Here is a 19,590-nt window from a genome sequence, read left to right on the forward strand (position 1 = left end):
TGCAATTTTCATAACAAAATATTTGACTTTTTAATACAACTGGTTTAGATTAAATTTATTTCCAGGAAGTTAATGTAACCCATATATTATAACGCATCAGGTCAACAACAGGAATTTAAATTTTTATATGCAGTTATAAAAGCCATACAAATACATTTTTTACAATGCTTAATGTAATCATTAACAGCTTTACATCTTTAAAGAACATACTCATTTTGTACTTTAAAATGGCAGGTTTAATGTAACTACTAGGCCTCAAGCATCTACTCTAAATGCAGTTGCTAACAGAAGTAGCCTAGCCCTACGCTCTAAAAACAATTTATTGTACATTGCAAGGTCCTTTGCAGGATATTACTATAAAGCTTAGCATGGAAGCCAGAGAAAGTACCGAGTAAGAATATAAACAGTGAGGTATTGCATTATTAAAGTTTTTGTGTGCTTTCAGGTACCTAAGTTAGCCTCTAAGAGCTAAACCAGAAATCAGTGGTTTTGAAGAACAGCCCAATATCCTCCCTCACATAGCTTATTCAACTTGTGTTGTTTAATTGGATCACCCAATAAAGACGTGGAAACAGGAGGTTACTAAGAATTCATGCCTTTTTGACTAAGTCACTTTCAAAGTAAGTGACAGACTGCAGTGGTTCAGGTTCCTTAAAATGTCACTGTGACACCCCCTTGACAGGATAGGTATTAATCTCCACAGATCTTTGACCAAAAACGGTAATAAGCTTATTATAACAGTAGACTCTAATTTTCAGGCTTCACTACTGCTTGGCGATGTAAGTCTAGCATCCAGTACTTGTTTAGCTATTTGCAGTATTGCAATATCATTCCATAGCCATATAAGGGCTAAGTTTTTAGACCTTCGTTGTGTAGTATTTATCAGTGGATTGTGTATATCCTACCACCAAAAGTTAAGTTCTCATTGTTATTATGAATATTTGCACATTACAAACCCTAAGTAACTCTTAAGTACAGGTGAGCTCCGAAATCCTTGTAGGAGAGGCTGGTGCCCTTCACAAAGCCCGGTCTGTGCTTTCACTCTGATCTTTCAGGTAAGGAACCAGCTGAATACCTGAAAGCATGGTGCTGCTCTGCTATAGCCCTGCTTCTAGCTGCCTGTGTATTTCAGACACATGCCAATAGTGGATGTTGCATTGGGCGAACAACCATAACAGTTGTTTTAAGAGTATGACGAGATCCATCTTTAGAAAGGTGTCAAGTGAAATCTACTTCTCTGCAGTTTTGGCAACATGTGTCATACAATACCTCAATAAATCCTACTTTACTGACACTATTTTATATGGTATTACATGTATCATATACAGGTAATAGAACGCAAGGTCTTTTTTCCTTCTTTACCACTGCATAGTCTTAGGACAAGTTAGAGCAAATAGGCATTTCAGGTTTCCAGTGCAGAGCTGAACATAGCTGACATCTATACAGGATGGCATTTTCTATCTGTTTCCTCCATATTTGGCCATCCAGTCTGTTCTTCCATGTACTGGCTGAATTGGTGGGCGAGTTAAGATATTCAAATTTTTGGCTGCTGAATTGAAAGTAGGACCTGGTAACTGAGCACGAGCAGCTTTGGTTTTCCATGAATAATCTGAAAGGAACAAGAACTCAGAATTAATTATGACTCAGGTATTTTACTCTTTCACAAATTAAAGGGCTTGAAGACAATTTGTGCTCAAGGATGCTAACACAGCAGGATGCTTTGTTCTCTGACGTGCTGCCTATGCTTGTTTATAGATGACATTAATGTTTTTTATAATTTGTGTATCTTATTAGTAATTCTCATCCAATGGATACTTTTTTTGCAGCAATTCCTTAAGAAAACATTGAGACTGAAATTCAGTGGAAAACTTGATGTGTATGTTTACAAGTCTGTATCACCTGTTACAAAACTGCTACAGAATGGAAGTGTTCTTTCCTCTATCTCAAATATTTTAAAAAGCATATAATTAGAACTTTGGTAAAATTATTAAGACCCAAACAGCCTAGACTGAAGGACAGCTTCTGGAGATTCTCTTGCTCCTTTTGAGATTTTATGCCTTTTATTTCCTTCCTCCTTAGCTAAGAACTCCTGGTACCTGGTGGTGAGTCCTCTTCATCTCCATTTCCTGTTTCTCTATTGATTTTGTTGGATCTGTCCAAGTGTATAGTTGGTTTTGGGTTTTTTTTTGTTTGTTTGTTTGGTTTTTTTTAATCCCTTAATATTCTCTTAATATTGGCATCCACCTACTGTCAGGCACTGAGATGTGCACTACTGTATTCCCAGCCTTCCTACTTAGATTTCCTGTTCTGGCATTTCAGATAGATGCCTGTACCCCAGGCTTCATGTGATTAAAGTAACTGTCCTGCTGCAGGGGTTGACAGCTCATAGTTTTTCTCAAGTTCACCAATTCTGCCATTTTCCCAATCCCTTAAAGTTGGTCATTTGGGATCTCTCTTATCCAGACTCCTACTATACGTTACTATTGTTTCCTTAGCATTCCCAAAGTATATCCTGCCCTTTCCATTTCTACTTTCATATTTTAGTCTTCTATTAGATACTACTATTTTTATTTTTAAATTTACCATGTTACAGATTCTCTTTTTCCTGCCTATGTATCATTCTTTTTCTTATAGAAAACCACCTATTTTTTTGTGGTATTTTTCAACAGTGTCTTGAACCCATTAAGGAGCCAGGCGAGGATCAAGATATGTAAAGAGGAATCTCAGGGAACTGAAATGGTGCGTCAGGTCTCTATCTCTTTGAAAATCAATACTGTTCCTTTTTATTGTAGGCTGGCATTCCCTATCTTTCATCAACAAGTATAATTCCAGCCTACCCTCTCTTGGCAATAAAGGTCATTTTTCTTGGGTGTTAGCATTTTCCTCAGAGAAACTGATCTTCTCTGTTACATTAAATTATTTAAATTATGGCATTAAAAACTTAACAAATGAGGACAGAATAAAAACAATTGAGAGCATAACTTATTTCAGTTTGGATAATACAAAGCAAAGGGTCACCAAAAATGTTAATGTTCAAATATTGACAGATAGGAGATAAAACCTGCCATTTGCTTCATCCTTATCTCTCTTTCTGTGCAAGTATGCAGAGTTTAGGATAAATACGAGGGGGTTAAGCAAGAGGATTCTTGCTCTTCTCCGGGACATGGAAGGGTCTCTTAATTGACCTACCTCTGTCAGCCTTTCTGGCCTTTACTACACATTTTCAATTTCTAATTACAGATTAACAGTGAATTTATTTCCCTTTGGATCACCACATGTAATTCCTTTTCGTTCTTGCTATTCACAGCAGTCTAGAGATAGTTGCAGATTTTGTCCTCCTGTGAACTTACTGATCCACACACTGTGACAAATCAAAACTCTTGCTGTTGTGTTTCAGCTGTGAGTTGGTAAGATAATGAAGTGCAGCTCCAGCCTTCTGTGATGGGCTTCTGATCAACTCAGAATATGCATACATCTAAGCATATTTGATATATGCATGCCATCTCTTCCCTCCCTCTCTCCTTTTCAGAGGTTACTTGCGAGTGTCTAAGGGGAACAGGTAACTAAAAAGAGCACATCAGCAAAAGACAACATTAGGCAGGACCATATCAGATTGGTCTGCCATAGGCCCTTTAGTTAAACAATTCTGATTAGTTTAGGTCCTTGCTATTTCCTTGGAAGTAACTAGTGAAGCGTACTGTTAGGTTTGGAGAATGGGTCTAAATCTTCATTCACAAACCAGTTTCTCTTGCATACTTGAGCACTTCTGCCCATCTCCTCTGAACTGGAAACATGCCGGGAAGGAAGGTGCTCAGAATGTCATCCATACCGTAGAGGATCCAAGGTAACAGTTACGTTCAGAGTGGATTTCACATTGTTTTTATAAAGCAGGCTTTTAATGTACAGTAATGTACAGTTATGTCATAATGTATCATAACTATTAACAACTGGTCATTTGCATTCTTGTCTTTTCCCTTGTATAATGTAGCAACATTGTAAGTTTGACTTCACAAAGCACTCTTGTGATATTTCATGGGTACAAGAGAAGTGTCATCTCAGTATCCACAGACTTACATAGCCAGCATAGTGAGATGAAGACAGTAAAAAACTGCCTATGTGACCACTGCAGAAACCACAGGCCAACTCGATAAGGCCAGTAAGTAAGAGAGAAAATAATTTTCATTTACTGGTTATACCAGAACTGTAACATTATCTGTGAATTTACTAAGTCACTTGATGAAGTCCTTTGACTTTTTTGAAACTGTTAAGGCCACTGTAGGCATGGATCAGCATCATTCAATTGCACCTTTATTTTCTCTTTTACCTAACAAATAACAGTGACTATAATCTCTTCAGCTATCAGGACTGCCTCTAGACATCTACGTTCACTTATGTTAAGAATGATTTATGCCCAAGAATTTTACTTACAAAACTTGAGGAAAACTTTACTAAGGGCTAATAAATCTAAATTTATAGGAATAACCTTAGGGAGTGTGGGAAATGGACACTTCTCTTTGTCTTGGATACATGTGGAAAAAGGATGTTTCTTACCTGATACAGGTGCACCAAGAGGAGCTAGCTGTATCCGTTGTCCTGCTGATCCAGCTTCTTTTTTATGAAAAGAAGAGGTATATACTCCTGACGGGTTGAAAGCAGCACCACTTACAAAGCCAGGATTTCCTGTTGACATTACAGAGGTTTAATATTTTCACTTAGGTTCAGAAAACCTTGCCTACTTTTTAAAGTCACTTCAAAATATATTTGCAGTACCACAAGATTTCCAAGTATGTTCTTTAAAAGTTCCATAGTACTTGTCTGTTGGAAAAAAAAGCGTACGTAGTTCTTTGCTTTGTGTATTAGACGTTTTACAGCATTTAAGAGACTTGCTAAGCTGCAGATCCAGTACATATGATCTGCAATTGAGCGGGAATAAAGACAACAGAGCATGACAAACATTTCATTAGTACTTTCATTAAACTTAGACCATGTAGAACATTTACACTGAGTTTTAGAGAGAGGTAGGATCTTACCTTTTGCTTATAGCTGCTTGCTTTACTGAAAGCTGCTTTAAGCCCTTTTATCTAGTGGTGTGGTTCTGTACTTAGTATTAAATCTGTGAACTACAAGGCCATGCACCGTAGTTTTAATTTGACCTTTATCAAGTATGAGCATTTTTATCATACTAGTACTCAGAACTGTTTCATTGGTATTTGCTGATTTAATGGCCTTTTTTGCCTCCTCAGTCTCTGGCCTCAGTGCAATTCCAAAATGCTTCTCATCACACAAACACTCCCAGTCTTCTGTGATAATTTCAGAGCTTAGAGCAGTGGATCTATAAGCTGTAAAACTGGTCAACTGCAAACCCAAAAAGGTATCCGCAACTAATTACAGCTATGTAATATTGCATATCTCCCTGTTCAAGAGCAGCAACAAAAAACATTTAGCTAACTCAGTTTCGTCAGCCTCTCCCAGCTGTTACTTTTATCAGTTCCACAAATAGTTGGGCTTCCATGTAGGCTCCCTGTGTCCAGTTGATGCCAGTCTCCAGCATAATGAAGAATGACACAAAAGCCTTGGTGAAAAATAGAACTTTAATAAAAGTATTCTAAGAAAAATGAACTTTCTTGTAGTCTTTAAGATGTTCTTCCATTTCAGGAATTTGCCTGAAAAACAAAATAACACAACTTTAGTGGTTTGTTCACCTGCTTATGCACATACACACACACATAAGAGAATGTTATTCCCTCAGTTCCTAATTATTTCACTGAGAGTGGTTCATAGCTCTAACAGCTCAGTAGCATTCTTTAAAATTCTGAGGCCTGAAGATAAGAACATGACAGGTCTTAATTTATATAATCTCAGAAAGACTACTTCTGCCTGCTTCTTATCTACAGCTCAGCAAAGCTGCCTATCCTGTCAAAAATTGCTCGACTATTATTTGGTTCTCCTTACCTTTTAATGTCCAGTGTCCTTTACGAACCCTTCTGCAGGAAATGGAAATGTGCAGCCAGGAGAAACGGTGTGGGTGGATCAGAGAGGTCTGCAGGGATGATCCGTTTTTGGATAAGAACAAAAAAAATTACAAGAAAAAAAAGCAGTATACAATAACAGACTAATGACAGATAAAATATCTTGTTGAAAAGCACAGTTCTTACCTCTGACCATTCCTGTACAAAAGAAAGGATTCTTGCTGTAGAAGTATTCATCCATCAGGCATCCAGGAGGTTAGGCAGCAGGTGTACAGACAAGCATTCCTAGCCAAGATGTCAGCAAGTGTGTGTCCCAGGCTGTATGCCCTACCTCAAACAACACATATGTGATTCTTCATAACGAATAATTGATGAAGAATTCATCAAGAATTGAAGAATTCATGAAGAATTTATGATAATTCATAATGATGAAGTCATTGAATCATTTGAGTTGGGTAGCGAGTGTAAAAACCCTATGAATAGCTGCAATGAAACACATCACACAGGCAGTACACACCAGAAGGGCCAGGACCTAGGGGAGGGGTGACACATTCTAGCAGCCTTACAATTCTTGCAGCAGTGTGTTTAGACTCCTGGAAACCTGAGTTTCTACCTTCCTACACTAACGTAACTCCACAAAAAAATCTATGCTCTGTAAAATCAGTGTTAACGGAATCAGAATGCTGTCAGTGGTGCAAGTTCCAAGTGCTGTTACAGACAAGCAGTCCTTCAAGAGAGATGTATGTGCTACTTCTTTAGGATCACTTCTCCCTTATCCATCAACAGTGCAATGATATGCTGTGGATTATAACCAGGGTGATAAAACATTCTCTGTCTTTTAAAGCACAGTCAGTGTCAAGAGTCCAGAAGTCACAATGAAGACAACAAGGTTTGACAAAACAGATTACAACTGAAAACAAAGTATATGATCACCAGGAATCTGCATTATACGTGCAATTTTTACAAGGAAATGTAAAACATAAATAGGAAACATGCAAAGATCCAGCCTATAATTGCTATTAATTACCTTTCAGATCCTCTAATTTTTCATTCAAACTTTCTTTGCATGATAGCTTTTCAATAGGTATAATTAAGTTCTCATCTGTAGACAGGGAAAATGAAGAGAAAGATGGAAACACAGAACTTTAGAAAAAGTGTATGGTGGTTAGGTGATATAAAAGAAATGAGGGAAAATAAAGCAAGAAAGAAGAAATATCTAACATCTTTGTAACTATGTCTTATTCCTTTTTTTTTTTTTTTTTCCAAGCAGGAAATGTTAAATAACTTGTTAGAGTAACAAGATTCTTTTGTAATAATAAAATAAAAATGTTTTTACCAACAGTGCAATCACATTCCAGTCACACAAATACATAAATCACAAGTTTAAGCACTCGGGTGTATCTCCAAAGTTGACTGATCATAACCTTACAATTCTTCATAAAAAATTTATAACTATTTCCTTTTATCTTATTCACCTTAAGGCAATGTTGTGGATGAGTTAACAAAAAAAAAACAAACAAAAAAAAAAGAATGACTTAAATAAACTAAACATGGTTATTTAAACAGTAACCAGCACAGTGTCAACTTTTGGTTCTGCCAATATGAAAAAAGAACACATACATAATTTATGTGTGTTGTATTTCCATGATTGGTGCTCCAGCTATCCTGGTTTCATGTGTGTCTTAAATATTGCTGCCTCCCAGCACATGAAACATCACATGCAAATTAAAATACTGCTGGAAATAATACCAGGTATTTTCATACCACACTAAATAATCAGTTTCAGTATTTATTTTCCGTCAGACTTTTGACAGATACACAAAGTAAGCCAGTGAGACAAATGCAGGATTTTTACCATTAGCATGCACCTTCATTCTATTTTCAGTGCTATTGAGTAGGCCGATGTCCAGCTTATTGGTGCATACTTTTGGAAACAGTTCTTGGCCTTTTTATGTCTTATTCCCTTGCACGACTATGTTATGAATATATTAATTAATCTTGAGGCATCCAGATACTATATTTTGGAAAACAAAAAGGTACATACGATGATTGCTTAAAAAAAGGCTGGTTTATTCTATCAAATTCTCACAGGTGCTGTCATTTTTCCACTTCCTAAAATCTTTCACATAATTTCAGATGAACAACTTACAGCTCACGTGACCTTCAGAGGGAAAATCAGGTTTGCTGACATTGCAGAATGGCTACTAAACTTCTAGAGGTGCAGCATCTGTGTGTAAACAAACCTGAAGTTCTTTCTGTACAAGCATGTAAGGCTAGGCGATTTATTGGCATTAAAGTATTTGGGAGTGACTCACTCTAGATGGACAATACTGTGAAGTTGTTAATAAGGTAACCTCCCATAACACCGTGATGTGACTATATACTTAAAGTACAGGGCTTAGTGGTCAGAAGATAGATTTTAGTCTTGAGTCTGATGCTTTCCTCAGTCAAATCCTAGGTAAACCTTTTAACTAGTCCTACTCTATAAAATATTGATAATGGCATTCTTCACAAAATGCGATACCAAAAGGCACCTTACTGAAAGTTGCTTGCTGAAAATAAAGGGACTTTTCATGCAGCAAAGTATTTAGGACAAGGCTAGTAGATTGTTAAGAGACAAGTTTAGAATATTAGGCGGTACTTTTATTGCATGAGCACGCTACTCACCATCTTGTTTTCATATGCAAGACTACTGTTTGATAGTGTTCATGGCACATTGCCCAGGCAGTAATGATGTCAAACTATTTGCTTAAATTAACACAGTAAAATAATGGTCTACAAGGGTTATGAACAAAATTTATCTTGACACAAATTTATAATAGGGGCTGGTCTATATTTCCTTTATGATCTGAAAGCAAAATACTTAGTTTACATTTGAAGAAGTTGTTATTTTAAGAGTTTGTTGTTAAAAGAAGACAAAAAATTATCAACCTAGAAGCTAAGCCTGACAACGGAAGTTAAACTGGATGGTCTCAATTAATTAAAGTATGATGAGATATAATGTAATCACTTTTAATTACACTTTTACCTGTAGTATTTCTGTTGAAAGTCATTCCTCCTCGAGCATGTGCCAGTGGTTTAGAGTACAACTGGTTGTTCCAGGTTCCATGTAATCCTTCTTTACTGACTGCTGCTAAGGAGACATTTTTAGGGTTTACGCCTTAGAAAAAAAAAATAGAGAAAATTTTATAAATATCAATTCTCAAACATAATTCAACCAATGAAAAATGGACATTTCTAGAACTGTAAAACAACACTGAATTGTTTGCGGTATAATGTAAACACCATTAATTTAAACAACAGTGCTACCACTAATTTAAACAACAATGCCCATCGATTAGGTTAGATTTTTCAGCCAAACCATGAAAACTAGAAACACAGTTAAGAACATTGCTAATTGTTAAGAACAATTCCCTTTGTGCTTTCAAGATAACTTTTAAAAGCCTTTTAAGTACACTTACTTCATTTCTATAAATCCATAGTCTCATTATTGATATTTTTGACTCTCAAACAATTAACACAGATTAAAAATACCTATCAAAAACTAGGGTTCTCAAGGCTGAAAATAAGCTGTTTCTTCAAGGTATAAGTTAAAGTAGAACACAGAGGTTCTTGTCACCTCAGTGTGTTATAAACATTACAAGAGTTAATAGGATTACACAGCATGAAAGCAGCTCCCAGATCTAGTGGTAACAGAACTACAGTACTACGCCTAAATAACAAATGCACTCCTTGGAGCTATCATTTTCTTAAGTGCTGAAATTATTTTTTACATCTATGCCTTTATCATTGAAAGTTCTACTAAAACCAGAGAGACATTAGAAGCACACTTATTAAAAGATAAGAAATAAAGATGAGCTTTCCTTTCCATTTATGTTTCCTTTATACAGGGAAGCTCCACCCGCTCCCCCTTTTTTTATTTCTTTTGGACTTAAGCTGTTTATTCTCTGGGCATCCTATTTAACATTCAGGAAGTGATTTCATATTCAGAAATCATCACTGGCCTAATGAATTCCTGAGAAATTAGTGATACATTGTCACAAAACAACTTGTCTGACAATCAGGAATTCCTCTGTGAGCCACCTAAAATCTCATACATGGGTTACAGTAGATGTCATGATACACTTACTGTAACTGTGCAAACCATTGTTACAATAAAAAAAACCACCAAGAGAACACCAAGGAAATAATTTGATTATCGAACACATGCAGAATACTAACTGAAGGACACATTCTCTTTTTTTTTCGTCCTCCTTCCCATTCTTTTTCCTAGCAATTTCATGTTATTTTCCTTATAAAATCACCCAGATTTAAACTAAGCTATCTATTAATTTTTAAAGAAGATGACTGCCTTGGGAAGGGAAATGAGCATGTGAGTAGCTGGTATTTCTAAACACTTCCTATCACAAGGGTAACTGTGCTTACCAGAACTTTAAATTAAAAAAAATGCTAACCTCCTGACAACTGAGAACTATGCTCTCTCTTCATATATATATATATATATATATATATATATATGTATGTAGTTTCTTTAGTTCTCAGATACATTTGCTTATGGGTCAAATCAGGATATATCCCTAGGAATCCAAGAGACACTGGATTCATATTACTGAGGGGTTTATATGTTAGTAGTCATAAGAAGGCCTGTGAGCTTTTGTAGTGTACAAGCAGCATTGAACTCCCTTCCACATTCACATGGCCAGGAACTTCTGTATTAATTATGATGAGAGACATTATGGGAAAAGCATTTAGACCAAAACTTGAAAATTTAGCCTGGTTATAAACAATAAAATTATCCAGCGTGAAATCTGAAGTTTTAATGTAGTGTACCTGGAGTGTTCATAACTTGTATTTTCCATATGTACTAACTTTCATCCTTACCAGGTAGATATCTTGATTGTCTTAAATAGTACTGTTTTGCTGATGTATTTAATCTTCCAGAATCATTTGTCATCAGAGCCTTATTTTCCCCTCCTGGCTGGATAGAGAATGAAGTTTTTGGTTCTGGCACACTGAAAAAATCAAGATGTTCAAACAAAAATCAAGATGTGACCAACAACTCCAGCATAGAACACCACAAGCTGACCCTAGCCTGAAGAGTACAGTGCTCTTCTCTTACCCTACTTTCATTAGTAAAATTGATTCCCACAAAGTAACAGCCAAATCTCATACCTCATGGGAGTTTGACCTAGGACAAAGAAAAAAGCGTATCCAACGCTATGGAATTCAGGTAAATGTGGGTAACAGTGGCAGAGCTGACAGCCACACTTAACGGACAAAAGAAATGAAGTTAGTATATCTGATTTTAGTAAAACACACTGTTTCTTAATAACATGACAAACACCTAAAGTCCCTGAAAACAAATCTGACTCAGTTTGGATACTACTGGTGCTATCTCAACACCACACCCAAAGCTAGTCTGCTTATACAGCTCTCTGCGTTCCTGCAGAAGTTTGGTGAGTTATATTTTAGCAGATTTTTCTTAATAAATCTATAAATCTACTGGATATTGCTTACTAAAAAATGTGATTTTACAATTACAGGACTTACCTAAAAAGACTTTCCTTGTTTTTCTTTTCTTTTAACAGCGCAATGCTAGGTTTTTTTGAACACGACATTCCAAATTCTGTGTCATCCAAGTCATCCCAGCTATCCACAGCCTTTACCAAAGTCTGACCCCATCGTCTTCTGCAGCTTTTAGGACCTACTGCACCACTCTGAGGGCCATTAGCTGTTTGTTTCTATTTTAAATACGAAAAAAGCTTCAATTCAATTCTATATTTTGCATCTAGTTCACTTCCTGACTACACTTGTGAACTTTGAGGGCATGACTTTAAGCAGAAAACAATAATGCTGGCAAGTATTTTGAGTGTAGCTCATTTAGACTGTCATCCTTCTCAAATCTACTGAAATACCAAAGTTAATGTTCAACTTGCAGACCCAGTTCAGTGCTCAGCCTCTACTCCTTGTGTCTTGCTGAACTCATGCTCTCAATAGTGATATAGATGAACTGTCAAGGAGTAGAGCACACTGGTGCAGAACATTCACAGCAATTATACTCAGGGTTTAGGCATGCCAGTTGCAGTGGCCCCAAAGTAAATACAGCAAATAAAGTTATCCGGCCTTTCTTTAACACTATTTTCCAAATAAATTACTAGATTTTAAAACTGTCCTTTCATATGACTGTAGTTTGCTTTCCTATATTTTCTGAATACCTATTATTGATAACATACTCCATATTTTATTTCAGCAAGTATAAGTGGAAAGCAAAACAAAGGTTACGAAGCTTAACGTTCATCTTGCTAAAAAACTTCCTTGATAAATTCTTACAAGCTTAGTAACTGGATGAACTCTCAGATATTTTACTGCTTGAAGCAAGCAAAGTTCTCCCTTTCCACTTCTCTATTATACACTAACACTGTTTTTGGGAACTGTTTCTCAAAGGTCAGTAAACGATAGCTATTGTAACTACTTAGCTGTTGTTACTGCACAGGCATGACGGTAAAGGCTATTCTAAATAAACATACACTTTTGTTAGAAGCAATCTATTCTTATTTGCTGTGAAATTTCAGTAAGTTGCCAGTTGTATCCTTTATGAGTCCCTAGCGACCTGCCTATATTTCCTCTAATAAAATGTCTGACAATTTTCAAGGGATTGCCTGGCTAAATATAGTAAGAACCTTTAATAAAACCACCTAAATATTTATTGAAGACAACTTACTGGCAATGAGTTTTTATTGATAGCTGGTAAAAATGGTTGTGCCTGTGGCTGCTGCTGTTTTGGTACTTGCTGGTTAGCAGTATTCTGAGGCACCTGAATTTGCTGGAGAGGCTGGTGGTTAACCTTTGACAAGGGCTGTGGCTGTGTTTTGTCAGGTACATCTGGTGAAGACAGAGGTTCTGGCTTGGATATAGCTTCCAGTTTAGGTAAAATTGGCTTTGGCTCTGTTGGCTGAACTGCTTTAATAGGAGTCTGCTTCTCCAGATACTGTGGAGGAGGTCCTAAAACTTGTCCAACTTGAAAGTAAGGGTACTTCAAAGCCTGAAGAAGATACAACATATTAATTTTACTTCAAAAAGCTTACTTTAAGCAGGTTCCTGAAGCATTTGAGCAAGCCATAAGGCAGAGATGCAAGATGAATGCATAGTGAGATCATGTGTAAACAGCATGAATTGATAATTCTGTATTTTAAACTCTTCCTATCTTATAATTTAGTAAGATGGGTCCACTTGTAACATGTTAACAGCAGTCACCTCCTTTCTTTTCCTCTTCTAGGTTCTGCAGAATCTGTGTTTTGCCATGCATTTTACATTCAACACCATTCTATATTCATGCAGCAACAAATTTCAATCTTAGACGAGGGAGTCTCTACTACCTTTACCACATGCTTTATTACATGTTTCCACTGCTAAGTATGTTTTGGCAACTTGATGAACAGATTAAAACAAACAAAACACCAGAACCCCATAATTGTGATGATTGCCATTTAACATTAATGTACGGGTTTTACAATTAAAAGGTTTTCCTTCATTTTCTTATCACTAGCTTTCCTTGTTTTTGTTTTGCTTTGAAGTACAGTCACTGTGTTTGCTGTGCTTTCATGGTATTTATCAGGAACACAGTGTCTGTCTTCAGGCAGATGTGTATTTCATTCTTTTTCTCTGATCTTTTAATGTCCACCTCTAGACAAAAAGCATGGACATACCTTAGAAACACAGCTCCTCCTATGTCAAAACAACACACTCTGCTACTCCTTCTGGGTATGATCCTACTCTTTGTTAGTTCTCAAAGAGATGTTTCGCTTCAGCTGCACTTGAGAATTGCTGCCTTTGTACACAATTGAATGTATATACATTAAACTCTCCTTTTGGCTGTGGATTACACAAATGCTGCAGCTGCTTCCTTGATAACTCACTTGGGCAAAAGCTGGTTGTTTACTTTCATAAAGCACCATGCAGTATTCTGTACAGAGATATATAGCACTGGACTAGATTTAGATCTCAGTGACTGTAACAATAGATATGCTTTATAAAGTGGAGAGAAAGGGTTGCTTTACTTGGTACCATCTGCTTAACCACTTCTGAATCACATTACATCCACCTAGGATAACTTGCAAAATGTCCTTTTCCTTTCCCTATTGTATTCTCCTTTTATACCTTCTAAATAGGATTGCACTAGGTATGAATATTGGATTGAAAAAAAAAAAAGAAAAATCGGGAGAATATAACCATGTTTGGTACTTGAAATTGTTCTTTAAAAGTAACTTGTAGAAAAACAGTAACCTTTGTGACCAACTGGTACGTTCTTCACAAAGTTCTTAGCACTTAGTACGGTTTACATCCCATTTCCAACTAAAAATAGCTCTTAGTCTTATTTTCTTAGCTCTTCCAAACTGCATTCCATCTGCAACTTCACAAAAGTTAATTTTAAATATCCCTCTTTGTACAGATGGAGGAGGAAAAAACAGGCAGCAGAAGTGACATTGTTACAATTGAGGAAACTTGCAGGTTAGATTTTTCTCTATCCTGTACAGAGAACATTTTAGAATATGCCAATACAGAAAACAACATAGCAGGAATAGCTAAAGAGTTTAATGCTGTCTGCTGAGTAAGGTTTAGAACTTTCTCACTGCTAGATTCGTTCTCACCAAAGTGTTCAAAATGAGGAGACATTTCTCTGGCCATCAGTATTATGGCAATGAATCCGTTTCTATATTTATAACTTTTTAACAAACAAATTCAATCTTAATCATTCAGGTGCTCAGACCTGACTTGCTGTAGGCCTCTTCTTTGGATTCCAGTTCAGCATATCACTCATAAGTTGTATTGCTTCGTTACTTGCATTTGGGATGAGAGTTTTTAGGCTTATGGGGACACATTGTGGGAAGCGGAAATTCATGGCAGAAGCAAGGTGGTATCCTTCTGGCCAGTCGCTCTGTTCCAAAGAAAATTAAAATCAGTACTAAAAAAGAACAAAGACTATGTATATTTAAGTTACCAGATCAAATTTAATTTTAGGCAGCTTGAGTCATCTTGGTTTGCACAGCTCCTTCCCATACAGTGGAAAACAGGCATTTCTATTTTCCATTACAATTACTACACCAGTGATCTCAACATCAGTCTCCAGTGGTCGTTTTTCTCAAGCTTTCCTGTAGGCAAAGGTGGAACCATAACTGGGGGTACCACACCTGGACATATTCTACCTGAAGGAGAAGAGAGTGCAGCAGTACCAGAAGCAGTACTGAACCTCCCATCTACCACAGATATGAGCTCAAACACCTGACTTCAACATACCTTCTTTATGGGAACAGTAGAGGTGAGGCCCTTCCACCCAGCATACATGGTCGTGTAATGGTGGTGTAGCCTATACTATACCACTGATTCCACCATTAAGATAGTCAATGATTAAATTACAGTTAGACACTATTACAGCATGAAAAAAAAAAACAAAACACAACAAACCAAAAACATGAGAATTTTTTTTCTTTTTTGAGTGTTTTAACTTTCCAAAAGTAAACACTAAAGTCCTTCCTTGCCTGATAATTGCATTGTTTGAACATAGAACCATTAGATTATCAAAGACATCAAGAGATCATCTAATCCATGCCCTTGTCCCTTCCTGCCAGGTGTTAGTCTCAAAAAGCTTCCAGTGGCATTCCACAACCGCTTTGAACAGCTTCTTCCAGAGCTTAATTCTCCTCAAGATAGAAAAATGCAGGTTTCTCTTATGACTATAAAAGACCATTGCTGAGTGTGCTATCATCAGATGATACCAAGAAGGAGCATTTATTTCTTCTCTCTAAACCAGCCTTTTTATACATTAAAAGGTATTTTTCTTCCTCCCTTACTGGATTTGATGACATTCTGTCTGCCAGAGATAGTGATAAAGGAACAATCAGAATTAAGTAGCAAGGGTTGCACATTGAACTAGTGAAGTGCAGGGATAGGATGAAAAGAGTACAAGTGCAAAAATGAAAAATACATTTCAATTTATTAAAAAAAAAAAATCATTTGGAATTATTGAAAGTGCCATTGCCAGCCTTCAGCTAATGAAAATGCATTCAGTTCATCTTTCCTTTTCAGACTGTCATCAGCTTTGTCATTAAACTGGCATAGTGCAAATGCACCATCACTGCCAGTACTTGAATGGTACAACTTACTGTTTTATTTACAAAATAAATAAACCAAAACTTTATAAATAAAGCAGCTCCATTTATTAAATAAAGCAAAACAGTTGCATGTCACTATTTAAAAAAAACTCACAGATGTCATTAGCATGGTATTACAGACTTAAACAAAGGAAGGCAAATTGGAATGAAGATAGCTTCTGAGCATAAATCTTGTAATTCCTTATTGCAGGAAAATGGAATAAATGAAAATGTACATTTGAAAAAAATCCATGTTTGTAAAACTATCTGCAAAACCAGACTCTGAAAATAACTGGTTATGTTTTTCAGAATGCAGAATGTAATGAATTTGTAAAAATTGAACAATTTGTGACAAACGCATCATTTGTTGTGATCATTCCAATAACTTAATATTTAAGTACTCTTCTCCTACAGCAATCTCCCTAAAGAGGGGATGTCTTTGCATTGTTGTAAGGAGATAAAATTCCCAAGTCTGCCCACCAGATGACAGGGGCACGATGGAACTAATTGAAGCTTCTTGATCCCATAGTCTGCACTTCCAGAACTTGTTTATGCTATACTTTGCAAATGTTCCAGAAGATCTTACATTGCTCTCTTTCTCACTCTTAATATCCACCAAAATGTTGTTCTTGCTATCCAAGACTTCCGAGCTGCTTAAGAAACCTACCATCTGTGTTTGAAAACTTGAGTCTTACAATACTGTTCACATTACACATTATTTCTGACACACAATTGTCATAACAATCACTGTTTTACATATCATAGCAATCTGCACTTACTCCTCTAGACTCAGTTTTCATTTCCCCAACATATCATCTATAACTCTATCTCTAACCTCTTACTCTCTGACCTGTCACGAGTTTGCACCTATTTCTCAGTATGTTCTCTTGGATGTCTTTCCACCACTTCAAGCTTTGCATGTTCCTTGGTAGTTTAATCCATTTCTGTTCCTTACTTCTCTATTGATAACAGCTCCTTTACTGGTCAAGAATTATGCTATATTTTATAATCAGTAGAACACTAATGAAATTGATGTTTTTCTCTCCCACTCATATATTTTCCACACCTAGAGACTCTGTTCAGTCAGTTATCTCACTAAGTTCTGTTTGCACCCATAAAGTAACGATATACATCTGCTATATCTTATTTGATTTAAAACAAAAACAAACAACAAAACCAAACAACCCAAAACTCATATGGTCTTTTTTCAGTTTATTCAGTATTTTGAAATAAGCTTACTCTTTCCTTGTATGTTTATATACCCACTTGTTAAAACATTTTAACTGCAGTAAATACAATTACATATTTTTATATGCATTACCCAAATGTTTCTTGTGATTTTAAATAGTATTTAGCCTGTTCAGAAATAACTGACAATATTTGCTTCTTCTCTAAAATACTGCACATTTTTCCTCCATTACATTTTATTGCTAATAATATTTATGAGAGATCTGTGTTTGAGATCAAATGCTTCCTTTATGGTTTAGTATTAATAAAAGCACAATTTATCTTATTTATGGTATCTTCCACAAGCTCTAAATTCCAGGTGCCAGCCTAGAAGAATTACACTTTCAGGAAAGGGAAGCAAATTGACTATATGGAATTCTAGGAGACTTCCGATGTTCTTTCCAGTATATATAGCTTTAAATAACTGAACTAAACAATTTTATCTCGCTTTCATTAGAGGACAGCAAGCCTACACATAATAGTATGACATACATCAGATACTGATACACAACAAAAGACTAGCATTACATGACTTAAGGGAAGTTTAAGATACACACAGTTGATAAAACCTTATGTCTACAGGAAACTTACTAAACCAATAATTAATATGGATGTTCCAAAAGAAAGGTAACATTCAATGTTTTATAATATTTTTTAAAATTTATTTAAATACAATTGTGTGCATTTTTTTTTGAGTCTTACCTTCTTTGGAGTCCCTAATACTTGGCAAATTTTGAAGATTTCATCTACTTCACTTGTGCCTGGGAAAAGAGGTCTTAGTGTGTATAATTCAGCCATTATGCTGCCAACTGCCCACATATCAATAGGTGAACTATAGATAGATGATCTTAGCAAAACTTCAGGAGCACGATACCTATTAAGGATGGAAAGAAATAACAGATAAATTAAAATGGTAAGAGAAAGCTAATTAGTTAGAATAATGTATTAACTTAATATACTTACCACCTGGTAGAAACATAATCTGTGTAAGGTGGTTGAGATCTTAGTTCTCTAGCCAAACCAAAATCTGCTATTTTCACAAGTTCTGGTCCAATACAGAGAAGGTTTTCAGGCTTCATATCTCTATGAAAAAAACCTATAGAACACCAGATGGAAAAGAACAGTGAACTATTATATCAGCACTTCTTAAACAGCAACCTTTAATAGAGTAATCTAAATGGGATATTTTGGAAGAATATAGGGGTTTTTTTGTGTCTTTTTTTTTTTTTAATTCAACAGAAAAGAATGGCAACCCTCCCCCCAACAAGCACATGTATTTTCCCCCCAAGTGATTATTACACCAAGTATTCTTTAATTAAGAAATGTAAACTTTCATTAACATATTGAAGAAAATGAATTGGCTATTGCAGCATTAACAAATAAATCAATTTCAGAATGTCGGAATGAAATCTTTTGCAAAAACTACAACTGCTTTGTCAGTTTTGGATAATGGAAAATTGAGCTTCTGACACACTTACTTGGTTAACATAGTTCCCTAAACAATTTTAACTAGTTTATTTATCATTGCGACAACAACTTGCAGATACAGACATACAAAAGATATCAAAATAAAGGTTCTTGATTACTTGCTGTTGGCTTGAGCACCTACATACCTGGACAGTGGTTATATCACTAAGCAAATCAATTCTGCTGTTTAACTGGTACATGCAATTTGCTATACTATACATCAATTTGATTGAAATACACTTGCTACAATAAAGCATTCAATTTCTGCATGCAGAAACTGACAACCACTGCAAGAAATTGGCTGAAATTATTCCAGTGAAGTGTAAATGTTCAAATTTATCATACCTGTCATTCCTGAACACTTACAGTCAAGCCAAAATATTAATATTCTGACCTATAAGTAGAAGTTTTTCTTAAATTTTAATTTTCTTATTCATTTCATGTAGAAAAGAGGAAGAGAATGCTACTGATTAGAGAACTATTTATGATCCTGAACAGAAAGACATGGAATTACAATTTTTGGCTATCATCTGAATTCACCAACAAGCCTCATCAGGGGGCATGAAAACAAGTCAGCAATTACTGGGAACACTCTTCCTTGTTTCATTTTCAACTAACATTTCATTGTATTTGGAAATATGTTATGAAGGACAAATACAAAATAAGAGTTGAGCATGCGAGTTCTTAAACGCAAATGAGCTTAATACCAGTATTTCAGAATGTAGTTTGTGGACAGATATTAAACATGAGCATTAAAAGTTTTGTAAATGCTGTGAAAC

The 19,590-nt window shown here is 35.8% G+C and overlaps 1 protein-coding gene across 8 annotated transcripts in view; it reads right to left on the reverse strand.

Moving 5' to 3' along the window:
• Positions 1-101: 101 nt before the first annotated feature.
• The window catches only part of MAK (male germ cell associated kinase), a 29,327-nt gene continuing 9,838 nt past the window's right edge, over positions 102-19,590 (reverse strand). For 4 of the 8 annotated variants that reach the window (XM_062617876.1, XM_062617873.1, XM_062617872.1 and 1 more), the window contains exons 6-15: positions 18,308-18,440; positions 18,047-18,218; positions 14,737-14,904; positions 12,691-13,011; positions 11,520-11,710; positions 10,851-10,981; positions 8,998-9,129; positions 6,997-7,071; positions 4,552-4,680; positions 102-1,609 (exon numbers count right to left, since the gene is read on the reverse strand). In XM_062617876.1, the coding sequence (XP_062473860.1) occupies positions 1,458-1,609; positions 4,552-4,680; positions 6,997-7,071; positions 8,998-9,129; positions 10,851-10,981; positions 11,520-11,710; positions 12,691-13,011; positions 14,737-14,904; positions 18,047-18,218; positions 18,308-18,440 (1,604 nt within the window). In that variant the 3' untranslated portion in view covers positions 102-1,457. Of the gene's footprint in view, positions 1,610-4,551; positions 4,681-5,234; positions 6,301-6,353; positions 6,453-6,996; positions 7,072-8,997; positions 9,130-10,850; positions 10,982-11,519; positions 11,711-12,690; positions 13,012-14,736; positions 14,905-18,046; positions 18,219-18,307; positions 18,441-19,590 lie in introns of those variants that run through there. The other 4 variants (XM_062617877.1, XM_062617878.1, XM_062617879.1 and 1 more) reach the window with 4 other exon arrangements.

This window comes from Pezoporus occidentalis, unplaced genomic scaffold (genome assembly GCF_034315485.1).
Source record: "Pezoporus occidentalis ecotype Australia unplaced genomic scaffold, CSIRO_AGI_Poc_V1 ctg2, whole genome shotgun sequence".
Classification (NCBI taxonomy): Eukaryota; Metazoa; Chordata; class Aves; order Psittaciformes; family Psittacidae; genus Pezoporus; species Pezoporus occidentalis.